General features: G+C 42.2%; 1 protein-coding gene across 2 annotated transcripts in view; it reads right to left on the bottom strand.

The window, feature by feature from the left end:
* MAMDC2 (MAM domain containing 2) overlaps positions 1–21,708 on the bottom strand; it is a 55,039-nt gene extending 33,331 nt beyond the window's left edge. The window contains exons 1-2 of one of the 2 annotated variants that reach the window (XM_056514420.1): positions 21,450–21,699; positions 21,249–21,362 (exon numbers count right to left, since the gene is read on the bottom strand). In XM_056514420.1, coding sequence (XP_056370395.1) covers positions 21,249–21,362; positions 21,450–21,480 — 145 coding nt within the window. In that variant the 5' untranslated portion in view covers positions 21,481–21,699. Of the gene's footprint in view, positions 1–21,248; positions 21,363–21,449 lie in introns of both variants that reach the window. The other variant, XM_056514422.1, reaches the window with a different exon arrangement.
* Positions 21,709–24,034: the final 2,326 nt, after the last annotated feature.

Below are 24,034 nucleotides of genomic sequence, written 5' to 3' on the forward strand. Positions count from 1 at the left end.
AATTCACAATCAAAACATGTTTCAGAGTGAATTTTGCAGTGTGGGGCTAGGGCCAGAGGGACTGGATTTTCAGTGCCTGGGGAGGTGGTTTCTTCCCCACACACACCCATGGCTTGGGAAGAGCAGCAGCAACACCAGTGGAGTTCAGCAGAAGGCAGCAACACAGCACCCACACCCAGTGAACCCGGGGCTGACATCGTGGGGATGGAGTGTCCCGGCTACACCAGCACTTCTGCCCCCAGCACTGCTTTCTGAGCTCCTGCCTTCCCAGGGTTTGTCTGCTGTCCCCTTGTGTCCCCAGACAGTGCAGTCCCCTGAGGAGGGCACTGGATTTGGGGGGGAGGGGGGTCACTCCCCCATTTTGAATTTATTGCTCCCCAGGAGTCAGTGGGATTACAGCACCTTTGTAACTAGTGACTATTAGTGTTATTTTTTGCCTGTTGCTATTTCATTTTGTAAGTAAACTGTTCTTTTCTTTATGTACATCTACTCATACTTGTTTCTTCTCATTGGTTGATAGAGATTGATTAAAACTGTAAGGGTAAATAACTCATTTCAGAGTATCCACTAAAAACATTGTCTTAAAAGGAGACAGACAGTGATCTGCTTTTGCCAGAGTTGGTGTCCCCTTGGCCCCTGGGAGACTTGCAGCAGCAGTTTCTCCTGTGGACAGATGGATGCACTCACAACACACACAGGGCTGAGTGAAAAAGCCTGGCTCACATTAATGAACATAGAGACTCAGTCCCAAAACATTCAGGGTGGTGCTATGATTAAAGCTACTTGATGCTGCAGGGTATAACTGGTGTTGTCATTCCCATCAAGCCACAGATAATTTTATTTCTGGTAAACTTTAAGATTCGCACCTACATGGTATACCCTGGGACTAATCAGTGCTGTCATCACTGGAAAAACATTCTGTTCTTTAAGCCTCTTTGTCTTCTCCACAGTTTCTTAAAAGTAGCTCTGTGAAAATAGCTGAGGGATGGAGAAGCAGGAAGCCGAGTAGTATTTATTAAAAACAAAATAATTTTTTAGAAATGCACAGCCTGGTGTGATGAACACCCAGGCAGTTCATCCAGGTAGTCACCCACCTTCCTCTGGCCAAATGGACAAACCTGACAACAGGAGTTCCTCCAGCAGCTTTCTCTCCAGCTCACCTTACTTTATGAACTGAGTCTCCCTACAGGGACTGAGATTAATGACTTGATCTTTTTCTTGCCATATTCACCAGACCAGGCCAGGGAATTCCTGTTTGCCAGCCCTGGGCATAAATCTTCCAAGGTTCCTTTCCCAAAGGATGGCTTTATGAATTAACTACCAGCTCCACCTCCTGCCCTGGCCTTTGCTCCCGCAGGAAGTTCAGAAATATAGCTGTTAGCAAGTCTGTCAAAACTAATACAATTAGCCCTGAAACACTCTGTGACTGCAGCATCTGCTTGAAGCTACTTACCACCCTGGAAAAGCCTTCCAGGCTCCATCCATCAGCTTGCCTGTGAAGGTCTGGCAAGGGTCCAGCCTGAGCTGCTGTCTTCTGCTTCTGATTTAGAGGAGCTGATCCACTGTACTGGGAATGCTTCCTCTCCTTGCTCTCCTTCAAGTCCCAAGGTCCTTACATCATGCACCAGTTCTCCTGTTTGTCCCAAGCCACAAGCATGTGGGTTTTTTCCTTTCACGATGACCTCAATAATTTTTATCCACTTTCAAATTTTGTTTCTGTTGTTCCAACCAACCCGTCAGTCTCAGTATTCTGCTGCTTACACCACTGTCATTTTCATGCTACTCATTACATAATTTCAACAATTTTTCATCTGCTGACACAAAGGCTGCCAAGTTTTTATTGGGTATCTCTGATTTTCCTTGAAACAGCACTTTCCAAAACTCCTGTTAGCTGGTATACATCAATAGAACATACGTTATATTCGGAAACACAAGATTTTCTGCTGTGGATTTCTGGATGGCAAATAACTAAAAAAAGCTTTTTCTTTATTCTTTGGCATCTTAAATGAATTTCCGTTGCTCCAGTGCACAGGGAATATAAAGATAAAAAGCAGATACAGTAGAAAATACCAGGCATCTATTTGTTCACAGTTCTCATCTCTTTCATTACTAGCTCTATTTCTTTGCTAATTCATGTTTCCACCAGGATGAAGCACACAAGGGAATGCACTGTGACATCTCTTCCAGCACAGCTGCTTGCCCTGATGGAGTGCATTTCTCCTTCAGCAGAAAAATACAATTCACTCCTTTGCATTATGTTGTCTATATACTTTGCTCATCGCTTCTTTTATTTTCTTACACAGGTGGTGTGATTACAAGCTCGTATTATGAGCTCTGCTCTGTATTGTGTGCAAAAATGTGCTCTGTGATATAAGCACATCTCAGCCTGGCCAAGGCAAACCTGCCCCCTGTAGCCCACACAGCTTTGGTGGCATATTTCTGAAGATAAAACTATCAGACTTGCAATGCACATCAAACTGTAGGCCAGCACCCCACAAGGAGCCAACACAAGGAATTTAGTGAGCCAGACCATAAAACAAGGGACTTCTTGTTGTGTTTTAAAAGAGGGCATTTATGAGGCCACACTAGTCCTTGGATCAAAGTGTTAAGAACAACCATGGGGAGTAAGAGTTTAAGAAAGAGAAGAAAGAGATACTCCAACCCTATCAACACTGTTTTGGATTCTGTATGTCTGGATTTCCATCATCTGGAAGATCAAAAGTAAAGATTTCTTGGTTGAGTAATATCTTTGGAGTACTGCAAAGAGGTTAAACTAAAAGCCCGTGGTGCTCACCATCTAAGCCAAACTCTGAAGCAATCCTGGACTTAGGGAAGCAGGAGGACTCTGGTCACAGGAAGCAGTGGCCCTAGGAGGGAGAGGAGGAAGCTTTGGAGTTGGCATGAGCAGGGAACAGAAGAGAACCCATCATGATTTGGCTTTCTTGCATGACAGAGTAGGGTCACAGCATGCATGGAAGGTCTTGGACCAGGTTTTTTCTTGGGGAAATAAAAAATCCTCAACTGGTGGCCTTCTGGAGTGCATTTGCAAGCCATGTGGATGCACGAAATGCAAGATTATAAAATATAAACTTTTCTACTGCCTGGGTCTGCTCTCTCAGCATCTGCCAAAGCACTTGGCCTACTGCATTACTCTGGAAAAGTGCTCATCTGCCTGAACACTTGTCTGTCTCTCCCAGCTACATCAGATCAACTTTGTCCACAAGCCTTATCTCCCCAAGGCTTGGTTGTAGAAATTACATTTATTCTGATACTCAGCTGGGCCTACACAGATGGGGGGAAAAAATACTTGAAATATATATTTGGTTTCACTGGCATGAGAAGTTGAACTCTCATGAGTTCAGTTTCCTGCTTTATGTAAGCTTTGTGGCTTCATACTCTTTTTTTTATACCAGAATCATTGGGATAACTGGCAGGCTCATGGTGGACTGAGCAATGATCTAACATCATAAAATGCAAACAGAACTGCAGACAGGTGAGCCACATATTTATACACATGAGCTGAAAGAGCTGGCTATAGAAAGAGTTTACAGGTGAGCTTATCAGATCCTGAGGAGTGCTGGCAGGGACCTGGCCTAGCCACACCATCAGTTTCCAAACACTGCTGGAGATCACTGTTTTGTAATGAGTTTATCACTGGCTGCAGCCCCTTAGCTCCTGCTCTGCTCACTCAATGGACACCCTTGAGTAATCAATGCTAAGCAAGAAAGCAGCTGCAGTGACTCATGTTCTGCTCCAGCAAGCTTCATCCTGGACCAGGCACATGCAATGGTGAACATCCAGAATGCACAATCACAAAACCTGCAGTCAAGGAGCACATCTATTGATGTCAAACAACACAACCACTAGGCCCATGGCTACGATTTCCTGGAGTTCTGCACAATTGCATCCATCAATTAACCTTTTCAAAGACTGGCTTCAGTTTATTAGGGATGCTTCTAGGCTTGCAGTCCTGTGCACCATTCCTGCTTGGCAGGGGCTGGTAGCAGCTGAGGGTGTGTATGAGGTGCAGACAGACTAAGCCAAATCTGCAACATTGGAGGAGAGTTTATGGAAACAGTCCCAAGACACATGACTGCAATCTCTAGAACATCTTAGTCACACAGTGGTGAATTTACTGATGGTCTCAAATATCCATAAAATTCACAAAATACCTTACAGGATGCTCTGGGCCTCTCTGAGGAGGGGTTGATGCCCTAGGATTCTCTCCCCTGTCCCTGAGTAGTTGCAGTTCCTAGAACCACTGGAAGGAGATTCAGTCATGGAGCTTCTGCTCCAAGCAGGATAATGGAACTATCCAAAATTAGTGAGGATCACTTAGTATCAAAAGCAAAAGGCAACTCCTTGTGCATACTCTGATATAAGGAACAGAAAGAGATAGATGCCTGTGCATGGTATGGATGTTTAGTCATTTAGGAGATTCAGGAAGCAGCATTTGGCTTTTTATGGCATATCTAACAGCTCAGTAAGCAACTGAGTTTTGGTATACTTTAGCTTCTCTAGGTTTTATTTTAATTAAAATAGCCAGTCACATCCTTCTTTGTCCAGCTCAGTGAACCACCTAACACATCTGAATTCACCTCAGGCCACTGGATGTCACCAGGCACAGGGCTCTGCCAACTTTGTCCCAGTCCAGTCGCCACATGTCTGTCACATTGTGGTGGCCTCTGTTTCCCCTCACTAGGCAACAGTCAACAAATTAATTCCTTCTGCCATCCCCTTCAAATGCTCCCCAGCTGCCCTGGGACACTTGTCATCACAGATGCTAAGACTTCATTTGTAACACAAGCCTTAAATACATCCATTTTATTTTCTAGATTACTTTTGAAATGAAAAGCTCACGAGAATGTTGGTGAATTGTAGCACCTTCTGCAATGTCATTCCAGTGAACACCTAGTATTTTCCTCAGGCAATTGCTCACAAAGGAATTCAGCATACCCCACTTGAGCTGTAAGATATATTTATCAAGACTGAAGTAAAACCTGAGATATAAAAATGAATAATTGAAAAAAATCTATCAATCTGACCCTGCCAGTTCATGACACTGTTTTCTTCAAGTCCTCACTGACTCCTGTTTCACAGTCAAAGTACAAGCTTGTCAAAACTTTCCAAAGTCATTGAGTTTATAGATTCTCATTAGATATTTTTTATTATTATTATGCTATTATTTCCCCTAAGGGATCACTAAGGCTATTAGGCTGTACTTTACTTGTTTTATATCCTAAAAGAACAGATAGCCTAGAGAGAAGGAGGCATTATTGTTCTCTTCAACATCTTCACAAGAAGAAGTGGAAGGGCAGACACCAATCTCTGCACCCTTGAGACCAGTGAGAGGACTCAAGAAAACAGCAGGAGGCTGAGTCAGGGGAGGTTTAGGTTGGATATCAGCAATAGGTTTTTCACCCAGAGGGTGTTTGGGCACTGAACAGGCTCCCCAGGGAAGTGATTACAGCACCAAGCCTGACAGAGTTCCAGAAGAGTTTGGACAATGCTCTCAGGCACATGGTGAGACTCTTGGAGTGTCCTTAGCAGGGCTAGAAGTCCATTTTGATGATCCCAATGGGCCCTTTCAACTGAGCATATTCTGTGGTTTTGTGATCCTAGGGTGGTCAAACAGGCATCAATGAACTTTATGTAGATCCATAAAACACTATTTAAATTAACTTAAACTTGGTGTGCTAAATTTCACTGGGCACTTAGCACTATCCCCAAGGAGTGGTTCTCTTGCAAATGTGCACCCTACATTTGAGTGTTGCTCACCATGCAATTTAAGAACCCCAAAAATGTTCCAGCAGATCTGACCTCATCTCCTCCCAGCTGGCTGTCAGTACCCAAGGATGGTCTCAGATGGATGCTCAGGTATGAATAAAGTGTAGAATAAGCACACTGTGACAGTACCCTCCTGTTGCCTCCCAGTTCCTGCTGCCATTTCTCAGTGTGGAGGCCTGCCTGTGCTGGTTGTAGTATCAATTGTATGAACACACAAGCCTAACCAAGCAGCATGTGCCTCACATTTATTCTGAATAAAAACAAACTATGCAGAAAATAAACCCTGCAGAAATAACTTTGCTCTATCTGCCAAGCTTTGTGTGGTCTTTCTAAAAACAGTCCTTAGTCCATGTTTTCTGAGAATGCTTTTTAGTGTCATATTTGCCATAAAGTTTAACTCAGAAGTTGAGACAAGACAAATGCTGGAATGCTCAAAGGCGTTAACCAAAGTTCATACAGCATCAACAAACACATTCAGTGCCGATCCCAACACATGCTCTCTGCATCTGCAGCTTCCCCAGGAAGAGCAAATTCTCTGTTGCAAAAGTATTTTCTGCAAACACGTGTCCCTTGAGGGGAAATGGGAGCCAGGAGCCCTCACTGGGCACATGTGAGCGCTCCCATACACTGCCCACAGCACCAACAGGAGTGCTGGCATGTCTGACTGTCACTGGCAGCGACTCACTGCTTTGTTTCTAGTGAAACAATTCCAGAAAGAGACTTTCAAGCCTGTCCCTGTGGTTGGTGCCACCACTTTTGCCTATTACCCTGTGGAGTCAGAAACTTCTGCTGCTCATTGTTTACTGGAGAAATCTGCAGTTGTGCTCATCCAAGAATTATCAATGGACATCTCTGGGAATACAGAGACAATTACTTCCTTATTAAATGTTAATGAGAGATTAGACAAGCTGGACAACCGTTACTTTGGGTTCGAATTTCGTACACAGGCTGCTTGACTCTTAAGAGTAAAAGGGTGCAGGAATGTCTTTTCCAGCCTCTGCTCCAAGCTACAGACTCAAATAGTATCAGCAGCAGCTGCTTCACAACACACACAAACAAGAGACGTTTGCCATGGAACACGGTATCAGTGCTCCTTCTGACATGGTCCCCAGCCTGTCCCTCTGCTGGGAAGCAGGAGAGAGACCCAATTCAGGGCACACAGAGAGGGAAACCCAGAACTGTTGCTCCTCCACACCTCAAAAGCTGAGAGTAAACTAGGCCACAAGAGTAGATGCTTGCCAAGTTTTATCTTGGAAAGCAAGGGAAACATTTATAACCACTGGGAACTTGGGAAAAACGAAAAAGACAACTTTTCAATGCATGGTACTGAAATAACCCAAAATACTGAGTCAGTATTCCTATAGCTGCAGTGCTCTGAGGAAGGAAAGAAAGCACAAGAGCTTACATATCAGTCTGGAAAAGCCTGGTCTCTAAAGTTACCAAGAAGCTGATAGATGGCCTAGTAAGAAACAATCATCTAGGGCAAAAAATATTCACATTCTATATTTAGGAAAAATGCAATGTCACAAGAATGCTGCAAAGAACTTTGCTATATATATTTTACTTTTTCAATCAAAAAATTATAAAGAAGCTGTCAATAAAATGCATCATGCAAATAGGTAACTAAATTTTCTAAAAGGTTTTGTAAGATTTGTGGAAGCTCCTGGTCAAAAGGAATGACAAAAGTCAGAGGTCTGCAAAAGTTTACCAAATTTTTTAGTAAATTATACCCTTGGCAAGGAAATTGGTGTGTTTGTCCCTGACCTATATAAACACACTGCAGTGGGTTTTGAATAAAGGGGTAGGGTAAAAGAGAAGAGGGAGAGAAATGTTAATTAAGGAGGGAGACTGAGAGAGAGAAAGGAAGAAAGAAAAAGACCAGTCCTGGCTCTCATATGGAACCAGCTGGGGTGTCCTGGAAGTGCCCAAGCACCCGGGTTTTGTGGAGTTACCTTTCTATAGGTAAGTTAATCCTGCCCTGGAGATAAGTTTCTTGCTTTCTGTGCAAATCAGTTACCACACACAGTACATTCTTTTAGACCATTATGGAAATAATTCAGAGGGCTTCAGTAGTTTTTGGTGGCCTCGATTTCCCCCTACAGTCTTGGCCTCACTTGGTCCACTTCTTGGCCTCAATTCTGTGCCTGCACTGTACTGTGTTGTGTTTATCTCCACATTATTATTATTAAATATTATGCAATTGTGCAATAAGCTGGTGAGATAAGATAATAAAGCAGTAAGTATAGAGTAGTTAATTACAGTTGGTGTTTTAGAAGTAATTAATTTAATTAATTGCTTAATTGAAAGTGAAAAATATGTCTAAACTGAAGAAAAGAACAAAATTAATTAATTGGAGTATAACCTATATAATCAGTTTGATCTTAATCTGACCGGGGAATAATTTAATGCAGAATAAAAGTTTGGAACTGAACAACCCATCTTGTGCTCATTTCTGATGCTCACTGAAGTTGTCACAGTACTGGTCCATTCTCCCTCACAGCTTCTGTCTCTTTGGTTGTGGATGCTTGTAGACTGCTGCTGACATAAGATCTGTGGTATCAGCTAGAGATGATGGGCAGCAGAAGTGGTTGATAGTGGACTGACAGAGGTCTCAATATTTCATAATTTTTATAACTCTCTCAGCTTTCTGGAAAAAAGTTAGTTTATTGTTTGGCAATATTCTGCTATAAAAAGTTGGAAGAGATAAAGTGATTGGAAAGCAGAGTCATGGCACCTGGATAAATTTTGAAATCTCATGCTGCATATAAATTCCTCTTTGACCTGGACTCCTTCAGCACCCTTTTCAACAGATTTACTGTGGTCTACCTATCTGATACACTCGTGGCTTTGGACAATTACCACTCCTAAACTCTCATCCATGCCTTTGCAGGGCTGTTCCCTGTCACATTCAGGTACCTCCGGGGACAAGAGTGACCACAGGAGGACCAATGGAAACTCTGCAGCAGATTCCCTGGGCACACCATGCAACCTCCTCACTGACTTGTGCTTAAATGCACAGGCCCCCTGGCCAGGTAAAGCCTGCAAACATCTCTCCCTGAAGACCTTACAGGCTGCCTTCTTCCATCAGGCTAGAGCAAATCATTCCTGTGAGGCCCCTTCCATCTGCCACCCTTCCCTGCCAGGGGGTACACAGCAGTACAAAACAGCTCATACACACTCTGTGCAAAATCAGATGGTACAAGCACTGAATTAGAAAAGATCTTATGAGGATGATTCAGCTAGTGCAGATATCCAGCAGGCAACAATTCCCTTTTCCAGCAGGTTTCAAAGATAAAGTAGGTATTTTTGTCTTTTTACAGAATTGTTTAAATATTTTCAGGCTGTGGACTTCTGTTGAGACTTCTTACTGCTCTGGGCTTCAGTTTCTCTCAGTGGACTAACCTGCAGGTCAACCATAGGCATAGTAATGAAACTCCCTGCTAGAAACACAAAATGGTGTCTATCAAAAAAACCAGCACAAAATCTAAGCAACCATGAAAAGAGAACTTTTTAACTAACAGAAAAATATCTATCTGACCCAGCACAGGAAAAGATTCTCATTCCTATGTTAGTAAGGGAAGATTGATTATGTAACCCTATTTTTGGCTTCAACACCCATCAGCTGTGAATTTATATTCATTTTATATTCACTCCAAATTTATATAAAAACAAACACTGATTACAGCTCTCTGGTTTTTACCTACATGTGGTAGTCCAAACTACACATACCACTCATCTTATTTCCATATAAGACAACTTCACTGTGCAACGTTCTCTCTTCTTTTTCAAACAAACTACAGTTACTGCCCTAATAACTCTCCAGTTTGACACTCAGTTTAAAATAACAACTAGAAGTGGCTATATTTAGAGAACAATCTGGTATTGGTATAAAGCCTCTCATGTTTCCACTCAAGCACACAAGCATATCCTTGGCCAGGGAAGAAATCCCTCTGTGAAAGGTCTTGTAAGAATTGAAGAGCAAAGCAATGACTGTATAGGAACTAGAAAAGATTCATTCATTTGAATTCCTCCTGCTTGTTAGTGAGCTTCAACTAAGCCTCTAACAAGCACAGCTTAGCTTAGCACTGCCTAGCTATATGGACACATATATAACATGTTAAAGGTCACCCTACTTGAAATGCTATAAGCAACATCTTAACATGAAGCATTCCTACAGCTACATGCAAGTTTTTCAAGCTGTCTGTGAAGATGTTAATACCTGACAGTAAGCACTGTGAAGCTCAGTATCAAGCTGCAGATGCAAATATTAAGCAAATGTATATTGACACAGACTAGATATTCTTTATTCTGTATAATGTCAGATTTTTTCTTTGCTTGTGCCCAGATTATCATGTGTCTAAGGCCTACCTCTAAGGGATGAAAAGATCTATTATACCCAGTTTTCTTTCAAAAAAATAATGCTGCTATATTTGTTACACTTCTAAAATCCAGGTACCAGGATAGCTTCATTTGTCATTTGGGTTTCTCTGTGTACACTAGCACTCAAGGCACACTTTACTTTCTTTAAGAACTCAGGAATTTACACAATCAAAAAGTAGTTTACACTCTGCAAAACCATATCCAAATTTGTTCACAGCTAGAGGAGTAAACTTAGCCATAGCTTAAAGCCAGAGCAGTACTTAAGAAAAAAATATTTCCTCATTTTCTTGCAGTCTATATTATGTAAATCTTCTGAACTGAACAGTCAAGAATAACACCAAACTGTCAGGCTCTATAAAGGGAAAATATTTACTATAAAGGCAAAATATAACAACAGTGGCATTACTCCAGTTCTGATATGGATTCTGACAGCTGTTGTATTGTAATGATACAGGACAAAACTGACTATCACCTGACACTTGGGTACACAAATATGATTCTCCTGGGATAAAAAAATATCTCAGGAAGACTGTGAAGCATGAAGAAATGTGTCACCAGGTACCTGGTCTGCTGGTACCATCTCCTACCTAGAGCTGGAGTAAATGATTGTGATTGTTTGTCACAGGTGTTTACATGCCTAAGGCAGGGAATAAACCTTGATGTACACCAGGCTACTGGCACTCAGGGGAAGGAGAGAAGAAGGGATTTGCTAGGAACAGACAACAGCAATAAATTCTGATAATGAACTGCAGGTCAGCTTGAGGATACATGGCTTGGGAGAATTAAGGATTCTATTTCCCAAACAGATGCAAGGGAGAGAGCACAGACATCTACATCTGTTTCATCACTTGCCTGAACCTAGTCTGATGAGCTGAGAGCAGCTCAGAGTCAATATCCATTCATTTATCTGCTTCCCTGCTGGCTCCAATAAACAATTATGCCAATTACTATCAACTCTCTCATATGGCCTAAAATGAACTCAATTCACTTTGGCCAAACAGCTGCAAAACTGTGGTCTCAGTCAAGGAGGTTCATGTGCAGAATGATCTGCCAAGAGTGATTAGATGCAGCACAACTATTTTGCTAAAACTTCCTCAGGATAACAACCATGTCTAAAACAGAACATGCCAAAGACAAACTTTCAAAAGGAAATTACTAAAAACGTAGGAAGTTATAAAGACCAGATCCTGTCACAAAATGCATCATAGTGCTCTACACTTTAACCTATCTGCTTCCTATGAAATTCTGCCATAAGCCATAAGCATTAGAAACATTAGCTACATGACAATCAAGCTCCAAAAATACTAAATAGCAAGCTCTCCATATCCTGCTTACAACTAAGAGATCATTCATATAACAGGATCTACAACAAACTCATTTCTTCTCTTGCATGAGGGTGCAGAGATTTCATATATACATACATATAAATGGATCAGGCGTCTACACATGATTTGTGACTATTCTATTTCTTTAAAAGGAACCAGAAATTACTAGCTCTTTCACTGTGCATGAGGATATCTCTGAAGGACCACTGCAGTAGGGCTTTTATAACTTTCAGACAAAAATACAAAGACACCACAGAATCAGAGAATAGTTGAGGTTGGAAGACACCTCAGAAATCATCTGTTCTGACTCTCCTGCTCCAGCAGGGCCACCTACAGCCAGTTGCGGAGGACCATGTGCAGACAACTTTTTAATATCTGCAGGCATAGAGACTCCACAGCCTCCCAGCCACCCTTCACAGTGAAAAAGTGCTTCCTAATGTTCAGAGGGAATGTTCTGTGCTCAGTGGATGCCATTGCCTCTGGTCCTGTCACTGGGTACCACTGGAAAGAGCCTGGCTCTGTCCCCTTTGCAAGCTCCTTTCAGGTCCTTCTATTTTTTTATAATATAAACCTCCCCCCAAGCCCTCTTTTCACCAGGCTGAACAGTTTCAGCCCTTGCAGACTTTTCTCACAGGAGAGATGCTCAACTCCTTTAATCATCTTCACAATCCTTCATTGGGCTCTCTCCAGTATGTCCATGTCTCTCTTGTACTGGGAAAGCCAGAACTGGAAAAGGCCAGAACTGGATAGATTTCCACACAGGGCTGAGCAGAGGGGAGGGGTCGTTCCCGAGCTGCTGGCAGCACTGCTAATGCAGCCCAGGACACCCCTAGCTGTCCTTGCCACCAGGGCACACTGCTGCCTCCTGTCCAGCCTGGTGTCCACCAAGGCCCCCAGGGCTTTTCTGCCCGGCTGTTTCTAACTAGGCCACAGTATAAAAAACATGGAATGTTCTCCCAAGAGACCCTCCATTGCCCACAAGTCTTGCAGTATCCATAAAGATTTTAAGTCAGAGGTGACTTTGCCTTTCAGGTACCTAGAATTCTATGAGGCTGGTTGGATCTTTACAGCCAGGCACCAACCTCATCATCTAGCCCTGGAGTGAACAGAGAGATGTTAAAGTGGTGTTTTCTGCATTCCACAGCTCTCTAACCCAGAGAAAGTACTCGTCCCACCTGCTGACTCCAGCCTTTTTCAAGGGCCTTCTCAAGTCGTGTTCATGGTAATTTGTGAAGAGCAAGAAACTAGGTTCCAGGCTGGAATAAACACTGTTTAGCAAATGTGAAAGAGGCCTGTGAAGTGAATCACATTTTCATTGCCAAATCTACAAATTAATAACTAAATACACTGGACAATTAAGGTTCCCCATCTATGTATCAGCTGAGGATTTCTACTGCCTATGGAAAGTGCTTTTTGCAACACTTAGAATTTTACTGAAGAGAAGTGTTTGCAGAGTACATCTAAATTTTGTTTAGTGCATTAGAACATGATGTTTAATGTTATTATTAGAAAACAGGGAAATCTGGTTATTCACAGATCAGGTATGATTGTCTGGCTTCGTTGCCCTCCAGGCATAACATCTTGCCACAAATGCATTAGCATTTCCCCAGACTTCACTGTCATGCAGAAGCCTGCTCCAATCTTTTTGAGCCATGAGGGATAGACAAGGCAACAGTCTCACAGAATTGATCAATTGTTACTTATGTAACATCCAAAAAATAAGAGCATCTGAAAGATGAATAATTACTTCCTTCAATAGCTTTGTATCTCACTAGAGTTCTCTGCACAACAGCTGTAACCTGCCCTTCCATTTCTGCAGCTCTTTATGCATTTTTAATAGCAAATACAATCTGTGGGCCAGGAAATTTGAAGAAGCTTGGCACATCACAACAGTGACTCTTTAAACATTTTAACGGTTTGCTAATTGAAAACTGTGAAGACTGTGTTTCCTAAAAGACTTTGGCTAATGTTTCAAATGGAGGTCTAATTACATGATTCATGGCTATTTTCATACTAGATTTACAAGGTTTTCAGAATAGAGTGAAGTGTTAGTAACATGTAGCTCATACTTTATCAGAGAATATATCTATTTAAAACAGCATTCAAAGTACACCAACACAATTACTCACACTTGTGGAGCAGTGTCAAATACTGATCTTCAGCCACACTTGGCAAGGGAAAATGTGTTGGAGGAAAGGAACAGCCACATAGGGCAGAAGACACACTGTTAATCAAAGACCATTATATGGTTACGTAAAATTGTAGGAATCTTAGGCTTGATTATGATGTGAAGAGTAATCACACTTTAATCTCTGGCTGTCTAGAGACACAGTGAAGGATGGGGCAAAAGAGGCTTACTCTTTTCAATGAGAGCAATAAAATTCTTCAAAATATATAAAGCATTCCAAGCAATCAAAGCATTATATAAAATTACATGGATGACCATGGCCTTTTACGTGGCCTCTGTAGCATAACTGCTAAAAGGTATTAAGACAGTAAAACTCAGACATTAAAGGAAAATCTCTCTAATTTTTAAAGTATATTTTCTTGAGATGTAATCATAGAAGATTTGGGCCTATTTGGTAAGTTTAATCAGTCAAGCAATTATAGCTTTGCTTGTACTGCTCTTGCACATGGTGGCTGGGGACAAAACGTCTCAGAAGGCAATGCAATGGGAGAACTCCAAAAAAAGCAAACAAAACCAACTAGGTATAACTGATCTGGACTTTCAATAAGCTTCCAAATATTTCTACTCAATAGTATCCTATAAAATAAGAACATTAGGGTGTTTTCAGGCTGATTCTATTAAAGTTTTGAACAGTCTGTACCATGTGCAAGGTGAGCAAGTCTTCTTTACTAGCAGAATTGCTTCTGGAGTGTCTGTGATCGTCCTTTCAGCACAAGTGCAAGCTTACTTTTCCTCAATACAGATCTTGACTCACACTGGATCTTGACCAAAACTTATAGTGAAAATTTCTTCCCTTCCCTCTAAAAAATGAACTGGCAAATTATTGGCTTTCTTCTTCATTTTTCAGATGATTATGGATGTAGTGTAATAGGTGAAACAACCACAAAGTACTGTCTGACACATTTACTGATAAAAAACTCATGCCATGCTGCATCTTGAAATTCCTGAAAGAAACTTAACTTCAGTTCATTTGCATCTTTCATTCTTTTTGAGAAAGCTGAAAATATTTCTAGCAGTTTCCAGCAAGTGATTTGCATGTCTGTACTTGAATTTTAGCAAACTTCAACAATATCCACAAGGCTGGGGGTTACATGCATGTGATTTTTTTTTGACTGGGGTGATTTCACCTCCATCACAGCTCCCAAATACTTTTGCTGCCCTACAGTTCTTCCTTCTTCTATTTTATTTTTAAATTCAAGTGGCAAATTATCTATTTTCATGCAGGTTATTCATGCAAAACAAAGTCCAGCCTATTGTCAGAAGTGCAAGGTATATTCAGTTCACAAGAATTTTCAAAGAGTCATCCTCCCTTTCTTGTGGCCAAGTTCCATGGCTCAGTGTAAAGCACACTACAGCAGTTGTTGATTCTATAAGCACTGAATCAGTAACAGCTGTATGTGAAAATGCACTTATGAGAACGTTACTATTCTGTGGAGAAGAGGAATGCTTTGAAACTCATCTCTCATGCAGTGACTCACTGACAACAATTTAGGCTTTGTTTGTTCCTCTGCTGCAAATGGAAAGGCCAGACTTATCACAAGTGTCATCATGCACAGGCAACTGCTGCTGAACATCTTGATGGACATAAAGTGCTCTTGGTTGTCTCTCTTTTTTTTTTTTTTTTCACAAAACTTTCCTCTGAATATGGGGAAAAAAGTATGCTAATAATTGTAATGTGGGCATAGTTCAATAAAAATGCTATTACCCAGAAGCCCGGGATGGAAGTAATACCTGGGCAACAAAGATGTAAGATTTCATACTGAGATCAGCAAGACAAGGGATAGGCTGGAGCAAGATGGAATGCTCCTCACACCTGGTACTACTATTAAGCAGCCAGTGACAGCCTGAACAGGGAAATAGTACAAAGAAATGAGTTGCTAACTCAAGAGTGGTGGCTGACTAGTCAAGTCAAGTGTACAGGAGTAAGGGAAAACAAGAAGAAAGTGAGATTCTAAGTGTAGAAGAAGTGTGTGAGTCAGCCTTTCTTTCAACCTCCTCAGGAAGGGCAGTTGTCACTCCAAACTAAATTACTTTGGCCAGGAACACCAACATTTTAATTATCAGGTCAAGGCAAAACAGACCACATGCCAATCTAAGGGCTTCTGCCCTCCATCAAACAGCAGTCAGTGTGGAGATGCCCTGGCTTTAGGTTTGGAAATCACAAACCAATAAGCTCCTGTGGCAGGGGTGAATTTATCACCCGAGAACTTGCCAGCAAACAAGCACTGGGGTATGCCCAGCCTGGTTCAGCTGCAGCTAGGTACAAGCTGGTGCAAATCTCCCTGACTCCAAGTACACAATTATTTCTCAACAAATATGTGGGACCACTTGTCGCAGCTCAAGAATTGAACAATTGTACAATTGTACAATTCAGCCATTAGCTGCATGTTACCAGCAATGTTACAACTTTGTTTACATTTTTCCAATTATGTACTTCCCAATGTACAGAAGGTACTGTAGATAAATGGAAAGAAACTAAGACTTCATATGTGCTAATTTATTTTCCTGTAGGTTTGTAACAGAGCATGACAGAGCACACATCAGATATGAACTGTGTTTGCTGTGCCACAAAATCTAGGATTGCCAATTATCACCTGCTTCATTACTCTGCATATTACAACCACATGATGTGACATTCAAGATCAGAGAGCTCAGATCAAAAGAGGTCAATTTTAAGTCATATGGCACAGCTGTAAATACAAGCTATTTAAATGGTATGTAGGCAATGTTTAGATTTGAGATTCCTTATGTTGCTGCTCTCACGCCTGACTTATCTGATGGCCTGCAATAGCTGTCCTGTCTCTTGAAATTATTTTCTGTAGATTTTTAAGTGTAGCTATGTGATAAATACTTTCCAAAAGACAATCCTCACTTTCCTGAAACTGTTGTTAGTGATGTTGCTTGCTCGCTGGCTTTCCAGAAATTTTTACCTGATGGATGCATGTTTGGAGTGCATCACAGGTAAAAATTTCTGGAAAGCCAGTGAGCAAGCAACATCACTAAGAACAGTGTCTTGGAATAATGCAGCAAAAATAGGCATATGCTTTAAGAATAAGAAAGTAAGACCATATTTGTATGTAATTTAATCTAGTACATCACTCTTCTGAGTAAAATCGATCTATTTTCCTTCAAAACACTGCAGAAAGAGAAAACATTATTAAAACCCCTGAAATGTGTGCTATTAACATGTATCCTTGGTGATATGGGATATGAAGACATACACACTTCCAGAACTTTTGAAGGAAAGCAACACTCACAAAAATATCCGTTTGAAGCTGTCAGTCATCCCATGACAGCCAGGTGCATACAGCTGTATCAACTACTGGTCATAGCTTTAGTGTTTCAGTGCCACAAAACCCATTAGGCAATGCATGGACACATTAAACAATGACCACTTGCTTTTTAGATTGTTAATATAAACAATCTCTCTTCCCTATAGGTTGCTGTCATAACAGACAAGTTTCTTATCTAGTGCTTAAATCCAGGCAAGCAGATGCAGCATAGCAAACTCCATTAGGACAGATTTAAACTGACAGCCAAAATGCAGATTATTTTTAGCACTATTAAACTGGTCTCTGTTAGAGTGAAGGGCAATGGAAAACAAAACATACCAACAGTTCACACAAAGGGCTGTACAGATATTCTTAGCAAAAGTGTAAACATTGCCCAGAGTCACAGAAAAGACATGCCATAGTTATTGTGTCTAATGAAATTTATCTGTAATAATGTTGTGAGCAGGATGTTCTTACCATCAGGTTATGACCAGTTCTGTGCTGGACATGGCTAAGAGGAATGCAAAAAATGCCCAAACCTAACACTTTAGAATGGTTACAATTGACCTGAGGCTGTTTTTCCTACCGCTGTTGTAAGTGGGTCTGCATGGTTTTGTTTATTACTCTACTCAGGATTACGGGCTATCACACACAGCATCTTCCCTTGTTTCAAAGACCAATTTGAATTTGCAAAGCATGTCTGTCCTCTAAAATAATTGTGCAACTTGGTTAAAGAAAATCTCAAGATTATTTGATTAATCTTACCCTACACAGTTTGACAGTATGCATTAGAATTAACTGGTATTTCCCTTGCCCACACATATGCTGCTGACAAAGAAGTGAAATCTTGTGGAAATCAGCCACTATGCACCTGCAAATCCATATGCCCCAAAACAATTGAACATGAACTTTTACTCTGTACACCTGCAGGTGTTAGTAGGACTAACATGGTATACAAACTTCTCAACTATCTCTAACTACTATAGTAGTGATGAATATAGACAGGATTTCTAAATTTCCTATCTGCTGGTCGAGTCCAAGAGTTTAATCTTTGCCTTATGTTCTGAATTTAAAGATACATTATCTGTTCAGAGGCATCATGACTTCAAGAACATTTCTGGGGGAATGCCTACTGATGATGGACCATTTCATCACACCAATGAAAATGGATCATTTTCCCTCTGTTTATGCATAGAAAGAATTCGCATAAAGCTCTCAGATCTTATCACTGGTAACATACAAATTAATCTGTTGCTCATTTCAGAACCAGGATTACATTATGATGATCTCTTCCTGAGCAACTACATTACTGTGTTTCTTGTGTAGCTGGTATCCTATGTTTGTAAGCTGCAGCAACATGTTGCATGGAATTTCCCATGCTATCCTGAGACCAGAACTGGCTTATTAGGGAGCATGCTGCCACAGCCTGATGCTGTACTTACCCAGCCTGGGCCATGACCTCAGTTGGGTATGCTTCCCAGCACAGAAATTCATATCCACAGCTTTCTCTGTATGTCACATTTTTCCTTGCACAGTGTTTGTCTGCTAAAATCATCATAGTTCTAAATGGCAAACACCAAGCTAGCCAGTGACTGAAAAACCTGACAGTTAAAAAAAGCACCTTGATACACTTCAAGGTCTTATTCCAGAATCCATAGTCATGTGAGAGAGCTGAGGAAGGTGAAGCACTGAAGCAGAGGTTTTATGGGAGCACAGGTCAACTGGACAGATGCCTGAATAGTTTCTTGTGTAGCTGTTCCTACAAACAGCCACTTCACTAGGGCCTGATTTGCCAGTCTTGAGCAAAGCACAAGTCAAACAGCTATCCTTTGTAGCATTGAGTATTTTCCTCTGATTTGCACTTGATTAAAATGTGCCCTAAAATGCCATTTACAGGTATTGAAACTTTAGCTAAAAAAATTTAAATATTTTCAATTATGAAATTTCTAAAATTAAAAAAAAAAAAAAAAAATCTTGTATGCTAGAACTACCATAACACTAAAGAGAAGTCAGAAACATTTAAAACAGCAGCTGAACCTTAGAAACATATTCATTTTAGTGGGACTGTGTAGCTGTAAACAAAAGCAAAACTTATTCTCACACTTCCTTTCTGTGCCTGGCCCATCAGAAGGTACTGGCTTCCTTGGCAACCGGGCAAAATACTTTCAAGTATGGAGTGGAAATTTCTGGGCACAGTTTTAGTTATATTTACATCACCTTGACAGTTTGGCACAAGACTACACTATTGAGAGATTTATAAGATGCAAGAACTTGCACTGCAAGTCAGATAATCCCACTGAATGTAATTCTATACCACAAATAACATTTTTAAATAATAAAGCAACTTTGAAGCAATGCAAGGGGAAGTGGAACAATTCAAAGCTAAGCTGTGTCTCCCGTTCCTGACTTCCTCTGTTGTCCCAGTAAATTACCACATGTACATATGCTGACCAGCAAATACCAGGATGCAGTGCTGCCAAAAGGGGCATGTTTTTTTAAGACAAAAGAATGAAAGAGTGTCTAAGAAAGACTAATTTTGCACACCTGCTGTGTAGATTTGAATGAATTATATTCAGCTAGATTTAGTTGTGATTCTATGAATGTATTTCTGAGGAGACACATATACCACCTTGTGTGCCAAATGTTTGCACAGAATGTCTTGCTGTGATCAAATTACAGACTGCAGAAAAACTGTTTATAATGGAAATGCTGACAGAACTATGCCTATTACGAGAGCTGGTATACCACACATTCTCCCAGAGTATAACAGTTCAATGAAGTATCTCTGAAAATTAGATGTGCAATAGCAGAAGCTGCGCAGCCACTGGAATGTTTGTTTGTACAGAACTATCTAAGTACAGTAACAAAAATTGTGTCCTGTGCACCAAAAAAAGCAGGCTGCTGCTGATCCAAACCCCTGGCCAAATGTCCTTATATCTTGGAGCACTGTAGTGATACAGCATGATACACACCCATTTCTGCAGGTTTTGCTCTCAGCAGCTCACAGTCCCTTGGAGCTGAATCAATACCACTACCATGTGGCTCCCTGTAAATCAAGGAGGAAGAAAGTGCTGCTTTGCAGACAGATAGACTGAGAGAGCATGGAACTAGGAGGCATAGCTGGGGCAGCAAAAGTGGTTACTAAATTTTCACTAGTACCTTCAAAAATACAGGAAAATGTATGTATGTTTAAATAAATAAATAAACCAAGAAATACATATCAAATAAATAAGAGAAAAAAACAAGTATTTCAATTATGGCATCCTTGCAGGCTTTTTTTAGTTAGGGGTTATAGTACATTTTCAAAGCATACTGACTAATCTAAAAGGTAGCAATGAAGGTGACTTATTTTGTATCAGTGAGAACTAGTACAAATCAGGGGGAAAAAATAATTTTTCTCAACTGAAAGACAAGTGGAATACCAAACTGAACCAGCCAGTTTTGAATGGAACACTGATTAGTGGGTTCTGTGGGGATGTCTATCTCTTTGTATCTGTACTCACCTCGCCATTATCACTAGCATCTGTTTGGGGGCTTAAAAACTCTGAAAACACATAGTCCCTTTTTCTCTGTGAGCACAGCTTCCACTTCATGAACGACAATTTGGTGAATACATAATCAAAATTAAGTTATTTTATTACCCAATTACAACCATGCTGTGCATATTTTTGTTTAGCCTTTTGTTCACGTAGATTCTGTCAAAAATTGGAGCCCACACTGAAAACTTACCAAGAAGTAGTTACAGTTGTGTGGAAACTCTGTGCAGTGACTGGATTTTGTTCTCTTTTCAATAGCATTAAGTCTATTAAGCCTAACACAACTTTCTGAAAGACTTGACTTTCTCTGTTGAACTGGAGGTACTATAAAACGGAGAAGAGTATTAATTGAACATGTTGTAAAGATACTCTTGCCAAAGATTGTCTCCTGCCCTAGAAATGCATTCACTTCTAGAGCAGAACCCAAAATATATTTAGGAAAAAAAAAACAAACCAAAAACAAAAAAACAAACCGCAGCTTAATAGGAATGTGACAGGTATGACGAGTTTTTTAGGGGGAGGATTTGATAAGACACCTTTTCCCAGGCCAAAAGTGAAAGACAGAGAAAGAAAGGAGATTTCCGAGGCATCCCGCAGAGACCTGCGGAGATGCCTGTGCCGGGCAGTGCAGCCGCTCCCGCAGGGCCTGCCATCAGCGCTGCCAGGGCAGTGTCCCGCACACGGGAGGAGCCCGGCCGGGCTCTCCCCGGGAACACCCCGAGGCGCCGGGAGGGGAGCGCGGGGAGCGCGGCGCTCTCACCTTCCCCGTGCAGCGTCCAGGGCAGATGCGCGTAGTCCCACTGGTAGCCGCAGGCGCTGTCCTCGAAGGTGCACGACCCGGGCGAGAGCAAGGCCGCCCCGGCGAGCCGTAGCGCTGCAAGGACAAAACGAGCCGCGGTCACGGCGAGCCCGGCCCGGAGCAGCGCCCGGCGCGGGCGGGAGGCGGCCCCGCCGCCCTTACCGTGAGCGGCGAGCAGGCAGAGCCGCAGCATCTTCCGTGCCGGGGCCGGGCCGGGAGAGCGGCGGGACAGCGCGGTGTGCGGCGGGGAGCGCTCGGAGAGCGGCGGGGAGAGCGGCGGGGAGCGCTCGGAGAGCGGCGGGGAGAGCGCGGCCGCCCCGGCGGGGCGCGGGAGGGCAGCCGGCCGGGCAGGCAGGGGAGGGACGGGGAGGGCCCGCGGACAGCGCGGGTGGGCGGCCCGTCCCACTCCCGCACGGAGCAGGGTCGGGCCCCGACGGTGTCCCCAGCCCGGAGTGGCTGAGGCTGGAGTGGTGTCCGGAGTGGGGGGTACAGCCTCCTCTCCCGGCAGCCTGCGGAGGAGCATCACCCCCAGCTCAGCGAAAATGTGCTTTCTTATGTTTCGTGTACACAGAGCGTTCATCCCCTCACTGCGTACCAGCCCTGGGTACCACTCGAAGAGCTTGGCTCTGTGTGATGTACTCCCTGTCAGGTGTTTGTACACAACAGTAAGATGCCCACTCAAACTCATCTGCAGAGGACAAAGAGGCTCCCACCCCACCAGAGCTCCTGTGTTACCACAGCTTGCCCTTCTGTCCTTCCCTTCCACCGAACGTGCCCTTCCAGAGAACCATGGCAGGGTACCCTGGCACTTTTAGCCAAGAATGGTCCAGCAGCTGCTGAGATGCTCCAAGTACTGTGGTTCATAGGCTTATGGCATAACTCAGGACTGGACCACAAGAGATGCCCAGCCCAAATCCTGCCCAAAGCAGAACAATATTTGAGCTTAGATCAGGTTGCTCAGCTGGAATTTGACAACCTCCAAGGCTAGTGATGTCACAGCCTGCCTGGGCCCTGGTTGCAGTCCTGGGCTGTTTTTGTGGGGAAGGTGCTTCTTCCTTGTGAATGCTCTGAATTTCCACTGTTTCAGCTGTGCTGCTCCCTCCCACCTTCCAACCATGCACTACTCTGACAAGTCCAGATGCTGCATTTCCTCTGTCCCTCTCCTGTCCACACCAGGACTGCTGTTAGGTGTTGCCAAAGTAATCTCTCTTCCCAGCTGAGCCAGACCTGGTTCTGCAGCTTCTCCTCACAGGACAGCATCTTCAGGCCCTCTGCCTCAGTGGCCTTCCCTCACCTCACATCTGAAAGAGATTAAGATCTCTTAATTTGTTGCATTGCTAATACTGAAATTCTGAATTATTTGTCTATCAGGGCTGCAGACATAGCATACTATTCAGATCTGACTGGTGGCACACAGTAGTACTTAGAAACAGGTTTTCATTTTATTACTATGCTTTAATATCAAAGCATTCAGTGAATAGAGACCAGAGACCCCTTTTATTACTCTCCAGGATCATAAGAGGATTCCAGCAGGAGTTAAATGCATGCAAATTATTTCTAAGGAAGTGATGCTTATGTATTAAATAAGAAACACGTTTTAATGAGTAAGTATGATTAGGATAAATAAAACCCCTGTTGTAAGGTCTCACCTCACACAGAGAAGGAGGAGAGTTTCTCTATGTGTGCAGATAAACAATGCCTGCTTTCTAATGCTTCAAATTGTGTTAGAAAGTTTATTCTGGCCAACTTCAGTATCTCCATGAATTAATTTCAGTACTAAAGCAGTTGATTGGCTAAATTTCTCCAGCAGCTTTTGACCCATGGCCATTTTTACACAGAATTGAGTATGGTGCATTATCTAGAATACACCACTTCTGAAGAGCTGATGTCACAAATAGCCAGCTGATACTGATGACTCACCAACATAAGCACTCACTAAGAACAGCTGAAGTGGCTAATGCCCTCAGTTTTTTCCTCGCTGTTATCCATGATGTTCCACCTCATTGCAGAGATGGCTTAACTGCACATGTCAGCCACCAAAGCTTACAGTGCCAGGTATAAACCAGTTTTTAAACTGGCACCTCCAGCTTGCTGCAACCTCTCAGGAGTCAAGGAAGTAACAGATGCGTGTGAATGAGACAACATTAAAGTACCTGAAACTGATGTAAAACCTCAGAATGGCCCACTACACTCTTTTCCAAGAACTGTATAGAAGGTATTTTCCATAATAATGAATTTCAAAAGGCATTTTGCCCCTTATTGACACATTGTTCCTGAACTCTCAGCCCATCCTTTCCTGCTGCTGATGAAATTAGGTTGTCCTCTTCTTATCAGGGAGTAATATAATCAAGGCCATGCTAACCAGGCAGTCTCACAAGGGAAAACAAATGTCAGAAGCATCATTAATTGTTATATAGGAGTATTTGAGAGGTAGAAGAGGCTTCTACAGATGGCAGGGTTTAATTCCATAAGCACTTGCCCAGTTAGTTCCTGACCAGGCAGGAAATAGGTAAGCTACATTTGTCCTTACTGCCTTTTGAGACAGGGAATGCAAAGATCTAGGATAAGGCAGAGGGCCAGTTACACCTCCTGTCGATTCCTGTTACTAAGTGAGCTTGGTTTAACTACAAAGTTAATCCACAGGCTGCCATTTGACTTTTATCAATTTGACTCCTTTCATTTTTGCAGATTAACTGCAACACCAGAGAAGCAGAAGAGCAGCAATTAAAGTCTGAGCTTCTCTGAAT

This window comes from Oenanthe melanoleuca, chromosome Z, assembly GCF_029582105.1.
Source record: "Oenanthe melanoleuca isolate GR-GAL-2019-014 chromosome Z, OMel1.0, whole genome shotgun sequence".
Classification (NCBI taxonomy): domain Eukaryota; kingdom Metazoa; phylum Chordata; class Aves; order Passeriformes; family Muscicapidae; genus Oenanthe; species Oenanthe melanoleuca.